General features: G+C 32.9%; 1 protein-coding gene across 1 annotated transcript; it reads right to left on the minus strand.

Moving 5' to 3' along the window:
- Positions 1-375: 375 nt before the first annotated feature.
- Positions 376-9,532, minus strand: LOC110101628. The gene is made up of 7 exons (XM_020829603.2): positions 9,464-9,532; positions 7,548-7,646; positions 5,800-5,940; positions 3,405-4,400; positions 2,188-3,277; positions 1,791-2,071; positions 376-486 (listed from the first exon to the last, which is right to left on the minus strand). The coding sequence occupies exons 1-7, from the start codon at positions 9,500-9,502 to the stop codon at positions 376-378; spliced, it is 2,757 nt and encodes a 918-aa protein (XP_020685262.1). The 5' UTR covers positions 9,503-9,532.
- Between the last annotated feature and the right edge of the window lie 1,002 nt (positions 9,533-10,534).

Consider the following 10,534-nt stretch of genomic DNA (forward strand, 5'->3'; position numbering starts at 1 on the left):
TGATTGATTATTGATTGAAATTTGCTTCCGAGTTGAACAATGTTATAATGTATTCAACGGAACAGTCAACAGTTTAATTTTTTCATAGATAAGGAGTCATAGTATGTACAGAGGAGTAGTTTTGTTTACTATTCGTCTCATGTTAACCTAGAGGAGTCGTTGTGGGTCATGATATACAAACACTTCTTTGAGCCATTAAATGCAATTTCGTTTTTTTTTTTTGGTAATTTAAATAGCTTTTTGAGCAGAAAAGTAATATTTCTTGCACATACATTGTGAGAAAATCTGTAAGGCAGAATTAATGATGGATGATATATCAAGTATACTTCCAAAAACAGAAAATATTGAGAACGTTACTGAGAAAGGAAACGAAACTTACTTTCCTGGTGGTAATGCAGTGCCAGCTTGTATTGAATCCTCAAGCCAGTGATCATTTAGCATGAAAGTCTTAACTGCACATCCATAGAGGAATTTAGTAGTTTGGACCTGCATATAACGAATAGCAAATCAATTCTGTCAGAGTGAAACCAACTTGTGTCAGTTTAGTGTACTTAAAAAATGATTCATTTGCTAAAATGCGCATGTTTAGTGGTGACAACACATCTCATATAAATATAAGTCAATTACCCTAAAATCATTAAAAACTAGTGACAAGAACAATTATGAATTTTTTAAATATCATCAATTGGATGTATAACAAAACTCACTGTAGATGACTCATATTGTAGATTTTAAAATAGTTTCTAATCAAATACAATAGCTGTTGGGAATATCTTGCTAATAGATGATTGTTTTAACTAGTGAAATACATGAGTTAAACTACACTTTTAAAATGACTTTCATATGTCGTCGGATTATCTTTGTGCTATTTTTAACATCTTGATGAATGGTTAAAATCATCAAAAAAATTGATGAAACTTGATCCACATGTAACTCTTATTTCTTAGATCACAATCAACAACATGATATTGAGATTAAAGATTGCATAAATATTGAAATAACTGAACAAATTGATGCCAAACATAATAAACAATTGGAACAGTTGCAACTATGATAACTTCGTCTTCTTCAATTTAAATAGAAGGAATACTAACAAATTTTGTGTAAGATTATAAATTTCTTAGCGCTTAATGTAGGCACTCACAAGAATGAATGCAAACATTCCTAAAAACCAGGCCTAAAAACTTAGGATAAGTTTAATAATGATGATTCTATGATTTAATAACTATAATGCCTAAACAGGCTATAAAAAAACTTTCCTTCACTCAGAATAAACAAAAGAAGCATAATCTTAAGTTCTGAACCAAATTACAACACAAAAATAGAACATAACTACAGTCACTGCTTCACTAAATAAAACAATAAACAAACGCAACAAACTATTGAAAATTAGGAGTAAAATCATTGGCGAAATTATTGTAAAATTAATGCATTTCAGCTCCTTTTTAACCCATTTAAGTTGCAAGCTACAAGCACAACACTGAACAAACCTACAGAGTACTAAAAGTAGAATCGCACACAAATTCTATTTCCAACCATGCAAGAGTAACTGCTATCAGAAAGGGAAAATGCTACGCAAGCAAAAATTTTATCTCAGAGTATCCAACCCATCAGACTTACTCTACAGATTTCTATTAACAACACAACAAAATAGACTATCAGGATATGCATTTTTTTCAGATTTGAAAGAGGTGATAATTTTTTTTCATTCGAGCAAATAGCTTGAGAGCACTATACAAGTTCTTTTAATTTAATTAATTTTTTGGGGTGAAATACCCGCATACATATACCTTCTTTGGACATAGGATAACAGGAAGTTCCCTGCTAGCTGACCTTATAGACTTTCCATTTAAATATGGAAAGTTTGATGGTATATTTGGAAGAACATAGCCACCATGCCTTCTAATTAATTCTTCAATATCCTTTGCCTTGTAACTTGGGAACCCAGTCAAAAGAAATTCTAGACCCTGAAGTATCATTCCATTGTTTCTTACTGCACTATCACTAGTTAAGCAATTGTGCTTATGATCCCATCTAGACTCAGATTTGTATGGCGTCCCAGAACATGAACCTGCAAGCGTTGAAGCATTGAGAATTTAGGAACATGCAATTAAAAGATTAGATCCAAAAAAACTGTTGAATCTAGCAAGTGAACTTGATAATGGTAAAACGATGATGAAAAATTACAGTGTGTTATGCGTTTAGACTGCAAGTTGAAAGCCTTATGCCCCATATTGTAGGCAGCTTCCTGAAATCGGACTTTCTTTTTCTTACATTTTTTCTCTTCAGGAAATGAGTATAAATTTGACTGTACAAGGATATGAGATTTGCTGATTGTTTCACTCATGTAGCAAGCCTTTTTAGTTGAATCATCTGGTCTGCATGTCCCTGAAGATGACTTAGACAATCTTTTCATTCTCTCATGCCTATCGCCACCTATAGTTACTTTAAAACCTTCCAGTATTGGAGATGAGAATGCATCTTTATGCACAGGTGTTTGAGTGTCTACTTTATCAGTGCCCCGAATGGCCAAAGATGGCGCTCCAATTTTATTTTGTTCAAGAATCTCTTCATTGTTTGATTTACCTGCAGCCAGGCATTTTCCTGGCAGCACAATATCATTTTTATTAGAATATTCAACAACCATTTTGCTAGGCAAATTCATAACTGCACCATTTATGCCATACAGTGGAAGCTGTATACATGGAGAATTACTTCCCTCTGCTTTTTCATGGCTATCTGTCACCAAGCTGTAAGGCCTGAGTGAATTCAGTTGTTTGCGATGAGGAACATTAGGTTGCGCAAGTTTGGTTTTAGATAGAATGAACTCTCTATTCTCAATAAACGGTTTTGGAAACATAATATTATTTTGCACGGTAGAAATTCCATCTAAAAATTTTGAGTAGATGACAGTCATTGGATTGTTGAACTTTTCAAAACCATCAATTGCAAGTTTGGTTTCATAACCAACATTCACTCCAGTAGAAATACTGCAAGGAACAACAGAGCATAAAGGATCAGATAATGATAAGTTCCTAGAATAATCTTGTGAAAGTGGTGCTTCATGATTATGCTCCTGTTTCTTGCAAAAGTCAGAAGATGACACTTGCAATGCCGTTTCTGAAGAAGAAACTACCGTAAGTTCAACTGATGGCTTTATCTGTGATACTTCTTGATCCAAAGAATCCATGGATTCCGAAAGGAAGCTGGTCTCCCAATTAAAAAACTTTAAGCTCTTTTTGACCTTTGCATTACTCGGCTGTGAAACCATTCCACCCTTCAAAAAATAGGTTAAATTTAGAATCAGGTTGCTAATGATTGAATATAACACGTTGTTAAACAAAGAAGCGCCATTATGAACTGAATTGGCAACACTAACGACTCTTGATCACTATCTACTTTACCTTTTGCATACAATCATGCTCCATAAAGCCAATCTGGTTTGCTGGCAAAACATCTTTAATGTGAAGCTTCTGCTCCTGCTCTCGTGCATGATCTTTTAAAGATGGTATAGAGTAATCGAGAGGCAGATTGTCCGAGGACTTTGGTTGAGTATAACGGTAAAATTCTAAGTGCATGCTATTTGATTGTAGCTTGAAGTCTAAAGGAGAACATATTTGGGAACTTGTTTTACGAAAGACACCCTTAGTAATTTCTGGAAGTGCTTTTCGCTCATCTCCAAGATCGCCAGCTAAAACATTGCAGGTATATGATGAATCAGATTTTAATATCTCCGGTTGTTTGGTAACTGAACCTTGAGCACTGTTGGAAGATTTTGTACAAGCAAATGAGCTTCCTGAAGTTTCAGCAACTTTCTGAACCGTTATACCAACATCTTCAAATGCATCAAACATAGAATTTTCATCCAAGTCAGAAAGCTGATCAATATCATCCGGATCTGCAACTGAAGATGTCTGGGCTGTTTCCAACATACATTCATTTCGGGCATGTTTTACACGAAGAGCAATTTCAATAATTGCTGCATCTGAAAAAGACTCATATTGCATGCTACTAGACATCATTTCAGAAATAACCACTGCTTCAGAAGCAGCAATGGAGAGCTCAACCACATCATCTGCAACTGTACTCTTGAGGCCTCCATCAAGTTTTTCGTCACATTCTTGCTGAATATTCTGGTTAGTTTTGATAAGTTTATCTGTATCTGGTTCACATGGCACATTTTTCTTAAAGGTTGCTGGTGAATTATTAAATCTTGGGGATGGATCCTCGCATGAATACCGACAGGCCAAACCAGGAGCGATTGCAGGGTCTTTGGAAACACTTTTCTTAGATAAACATTTGCTCATTTCATGCTTCCACGAATGAGGAATTTCATTATATTGGTCAGATGATACTTGTGAAATACTTTCTGAAGAAAGATGCAGATAGAATTGCATAGCCTGGGGAGAACATACTTTCCAGTGAGCCAAAAATGCGTGCATCGGGTACCAAAATATTTTAAATTTAGTAAAAGTTTCATCATAATCACAACAGAATAGCTATTGCAAAGAAATTAATAATTTTAAAAAAAGATATCCTGATCTTGTTGGGGAAACTTTGTTGTACGGCTGGATCAGTTCAATCGAAACCGGTCCTCTAAATAAAACAAACAAAACATAGAGTGCGGTCGAGCAGGCTGAGCGAGCGGGGAACAGCAGCGAGCGGGTTCGGGCGACTGAGATTTGAGGAGGCGAGCAAGTTTGGAAGCGATCGTGGCATACTGGGATAATGTATTCTAAAGAAGACATCGAAATAATTGCCTGAAAAAATAAAAGATCTTCAATAATTGATTGTGATAATGACCGACACATGACATCATTAAGGCGTTGGAGAGGATTTTGGAGTTGCAAATCAGTTATACACAGTATTGAGTAGATTGACTATTATTCTAAGTACATTATGGAGCTGAGAAAATGGAGAACTGTTCTACTCTACCCAAAGTAGATTATCGAAAGGAATGTATAGGGGAACATCTATTGGGATGGCCACTGAAGTCCTAAAATTATTAATGCCCATTGTTAAAAAGGTTTAAGGCGGTCAAATGACTCGACTACTAAGGAAATTTACTATTACAGGAATAAAACATAGATTGCTGAAATATCATCCCAAAGTTGAATTTGAATTTCGTTTACAGTCCTATTTATGTTCTAAAACAGGCCAGAATAAATCAATATTCTGGCTTCAACGCAATACTGGAAAAGCAAAAGGTCAAACCGAATTGGAGGAAGATATATATCAACTGACTACAGTCCGGAATTGTAATTTTTTTTTTTTTTTGGGTAATATTACTGAAGCAAAGAGAGATCTTCCTTGTCAAATATTCAAAGCATTAGTATTAACCGTGAGAAATGATACAAACTGTGATGCATTGGCAATTAGAAAATCATAAATTTGGATTAACATATATGCAGTATTAAAAAAAATTTAATTTATGCAACTAGTTACGTCATATATGAATGATGAGGACAAAAATCAAAGTCTAGCACATTAAGAAAAGGTATTCTTTAATTAATTACATTATTTGAAAAGGTGAGTCAGCTTGCAAAACGAATTATTTTTGGTGAGAAAGTGTACAAGCATGACCTAAGAAAACTAAGGCTTCGTTTGGGACGGCTTTTTTCCTGCTTCTTAAAGCAGCTTTTTAATAAAAAAATTAAAATTTTTTTACTAAAAAATTGTTTTAAGAAGCAGCAAAAAAACCGTCCCAAATGAAGCCTAAGTTCTATTATGTAAACATGCATAATACCAAAAAAGAACCATACACAACTTGCTGCTTACTAAATCGGCGGTGAGCCTTACATTTGAACAAGAAACACTTCCACGTCGTTGATCATCATCGCCAGATAAATGTAAGTGACAGCTAGTATATTTGGCACATCCAGTTGTAGTTAGCTGAGCTTTATCCCCTTTGTATAAACTTTCTTCTAAAGATTGATATTTCTGAACATGATCAAAACTAGGTAGGTCAATAAGTAAAAAAAAAACGATTCACTGAAATTAATGGAAACTTCATAGTGGCCTGGTCATAACAAAATGTTCACCGCCACTCAATCAATTTGTTTGTACAACAGAAGGTACCAAAAAGCAGCAATAATCTTCGTTTTGATACATGCTAACAGCATTGGTAATTCCTGAGAATGGTCGAACATTACAAACAGAGAGAGAGAGACTAAGTGATAAATTTCCTATTTATCAGTTTTTTTGGCCTGGGTTAGTAGTGAATGCAGACTATTCTGCATAACAAGATGACAGAAGTGGAAGATACAAAATGAAGGAAAACTCTGGTAAAAAGTCTTAAAAGTAACAGCGCTTTGGAAAACAGTTCTCTCATATGTGATGAAGGTGACAGAGTAGGAAACCAACTAGGCAGTAAAATGATATACTCAACAAGAAAATGAATGAAACAAAACAAAAGATACCAAACAATGAATCCATAAGATAAAGATGTTAAATCCTACAACCAGAAACTAGGTAGCTAAAATTATAGGTTGCTAAGTTCATTCAAGTGTTTATAACTAGGTTTTACAGGAAAATGCATGGAGAACTATTTATTAAAATGGCCTGTAAATGAAAGTCCAAACTACCTCTGCTGGCTTATTATAAGGTAATCCTTATGAAAATAAGAAATGATGTAAAAATTTGCTAATTCCTAGTAAATAAAAAATTAAAATACAGCAAAAAAAAATCATCTCTCTAGATAACCACCCATCAAATGATAGCCGACAAACTGATTCAATTCTGCTTGGACAACAGGCTCTCATCTAGAGAATATGAATGGTGGAATCTCCTTAGAAGGTTGAAGAAGCAATACATTCCATCAAAAGAATTCTAGAATCTCTTAAAAACAATCAAAGATGTCTTGTTTAATTTGAAAAAGTTTCATCCACAGGAGCGTGCTATCGTTTGAGACATGTACAGGTTGCTTTTAACGGTTGATGTGTATATCACTTAAAGCGCTTATAAAACCTATGACATGCAATAAGTTAGACCATTTTGTTTTGTTTGAAAGCAATTCGCTTGAGCACAAAACTATTTGAGATGTATGAGCACTATGTGGTAGTAATTCATGTGTGATTTTGGTTATTAAAACATGTGAGTGACTTTATTTTACATTTAGTAATGTCTTCCTCGCATTTTGTCTGCTTGCATGTATGATTTGCGGATCCGAATGCCAGTGTTATTAGTTGGAATCCATCATGTGTTTTCAAAGAGAAAATTTTTCTGTTTCATAAGATTAATGTGCATATTCAAGTTTAGAAAATTCATGAACTTTAGAGTAAATAGAAACTAGAAAACTTGGGCATTCTGCCATCACAGAACAATATACCGACTATAAAATGAATCACAAATTATATCAACTAAAATTGAACACATGACCGTTGATGCCACACAAATGCAGAAAGTAGAAAAACATAATCTCATCTCATTCATCAGTAAACAATAAGAACTACAGAAGAAAAAAAAACGCTTTGATTCCACAATGGATGCTCCAATAACTTGAGCAAGATAACCAAGCATTGCATAATAATAGCAAGAAAAATACTCACCTTGACAACAACTGGAGTTACATTTTCTTGACCATCTTCAGGAAATCCATTATCAAGATGCTCATATGGCTGAAGCCAAGCAGGGAGCCAAACTGGGTCCTGGATTAAAATAGAAACAAAAGCACTGAACATTTTGCAGCATAACTTGGCCGCCAAAAAAGAGAAATATATAAAATAGTCCCTCAACTATTAGCAAGTACCCAATTTAATCTCAGATTTTCGCATTGCCCCAATTTAGTCCCTCAAGTATTGAAACTTGATCCAATTTTATCCCAAGGCCGAAAACAATAGTTAAAGTTAACATCAAAGTTAAATGTGGGGATATTTAGGCAGTACAAGTATATGTGAGATTATATATATAGTTTTATTTTATCATTTAATAAATTATAATAAATATAAAAACCAAAATAAAAATTAACCTATTAAATAATAAGGGAATACTAAATAAAATAATATTTTCTGTCAAGAAAAATTTAAATAGAAAATCATACATAACTCCAAAACACCTGTTACAAAAAATATTATCATGGATGACAAACTCTAAAATCCTTATTACAAAAATGATGTTTTTGGCAACATAACTCCAAAACTCTTGTTTAAAAAAAAAAATTCTGCCAGTAATTTCCTCTAAAACATCTAAACGGAAGCTCCAAAACACCTTTCTTAAAAATCAACTATGAATGCAAAGTCGCAAACCTAAATATTTTAGCTAATGATAATTATATTGCTTTACAAAAAATACATAGTACCATATATTTTGAAATGCACCATATATTCTTTCTACAATATCGTTTTAAAGCACGATTTTGTATTAAAACTATTGAGTTTTCAAGTTACCTTGAATTTATTAAACATATTCAAATTTTTCTAGCGTGTTCTGATTCAAATTGATTAAGTAGGCCATCAAATTGAACCTTTTGAATCATAATTTATGAGCTGTTTAGCCCTTTTGTTTTTTTATTTAATAAGTGATCCATTACTAAATTAATTTGGAAGATGTTACATATATGTATATATATAACAATCTTCTTCTCATTATCACAGTGATAAGTTACACACTAAAAGAAGGTTCAGGATCCTGAGTTAATTTTTACTAAGAATATATAAGTAATCATATTCATGGAAGTTATAACTTTTTTTTTTTTGCTTGCAAATAAATGTTTTGATGTTATATATCTTACAAATAGAAAATAATTTTCTTCATTTAATGAATATGTATCTTTCTTTTTTAATTTCACAGGTCGTTCATGCCACTATGAAAAAAATTAGTTTTGGATACTTTTAGCCAATTTTTTTTTAAGAAAACTCTGATCACTTTTATTCATGTCAAAGATAATTTGATTTCAGGAGTACCATTTTTTCATTAATCTTTGAGAGACGGCCAAAAAAATATTCTTTGTTGTAAGAGTAAACAGCCAAAAATCATATTAGAAATTTTCATAAAACATTTTTTTATTATTTATTTTATACTAAATTTTTCATAAATATCTACCATTAATAAAATATACATATTGAGATTATAATAGATTTGCTTTTTTTATATTTCCCAATTTTTAGAGAGCGAAATTTCCATATCATACAAAGCTACATGACAGTTAATGGATCAACTCCTAACATGGCTCGCAGCATAACTTAGCCAACCTCTTGCAAAGAAATTGCATTCAAGTATTCAACCATCCAAATACAAATTGAAAAAAAAAAAAAAAATCAGCCTAATCGCATTCAGAAACCACCCAAACCGCATGTATTACCTAGGGCAAAATGCTTCAATAAATCAAAACCCAGTCACAGTAACCATTAGCTCAGATTAGTAAGATATCTCGATGAAATCTTGCACAGAAAGGATTCAATCGAACAATGAGCGGTCAGAGATTCTGCAGCGTAGAAAGAAAGATCAAGAAGGGTAGATAGCTAACCTCTGAGAACTGGGGTGAGTGATAACCAGGGCAAGCCATTAGATTGAAATCGATCGATCGAGCCTTGAGGTCTTGCCGGGAACCTGCGTGAAATTTTGGCGCGAAGGCCAGAGGCGCATTGGCGGCTATTAGAGGAATGGAAGTGTGGAGTCGAAGGGGATTATTCGCACGTTCGAACGTTGGATGAAGATCCAACGGCTGATAAAGGGTATATTGCGTTATATATAACAATTCACCATCTTTTATAACTGAATATTAATTAAAATTCCACACTAAATAATAAATATTAAGTAGAAAATCCATATTATTGAAAAAAAATAATTGCCACTTATCTTAAAATATGATAATTTTAATTTGATAATGATATAGAAGGTGTGATAATTAAATTTAAAATTGCATAATATATTATATTCAAATTTAAAATTAATAATCTTACAATATAGTTGTTAGTTTTTAAAATTGTAAGAGTTTAAAACTAAAATATGATCATATTTAAATTGAAAATAAATGATATTCATTATACCATAGTTTTTTGACATATTATCATTTTAAGTTAAAATTAACATCACTTGGTAATCATATAACATGCCAAGTGATATATATATATATATATATATATATTGCCCAAAGTGACAAAAAGGCTATGCAATATATGATTATCGTCGTAAAGGTCTTGTGCTCCAAAATGATGCTCCTTGTGAGCAAGAAGGCAAAAAGATATCAAAATCAAAGCAAAAATATCACCTTGATAATAAACATGTAATAAGAATTGTTTCTTCCTAAAATATTCACGGTGGTAAAAGTATGAAAAACTCCATATCTTTGCATTGCACGTATCCAACTTACAAACAAAAAGAATAGAAACACCATGATTTTTAACATGAAAAATCATTGAGGGAAAAACAACGAGGCTGCAATTAGTTGAAATGAAATCCACTAATGTTGAAAAAATCACAAAGTTTGATTTGTCCTTCAACTTGAAGATAATCATATTACAATAGTAAGCTATCGGGTTAAAATCTAGCGACAAACAGAGGTTGGACGGAAGTCCTGCGATGATCGGTTGTCAGG

Source organism: Dendrobium catenatum, unplaced genomic scaffold (genome assembly GCF_001605985.2).
Source record: "Dendrobium catenatum unplaced genomic scaffold, ASM160598v2 fragScaff_scaffold_976, whole genome shotgun sequence".
Lineage (NCBI taxonomy): Eukaryota > Viridiplantae > Streptophyta > Magnoliopsida > Asparagales > Orchidaceae > Dendrobium > Dendrobium catenatum.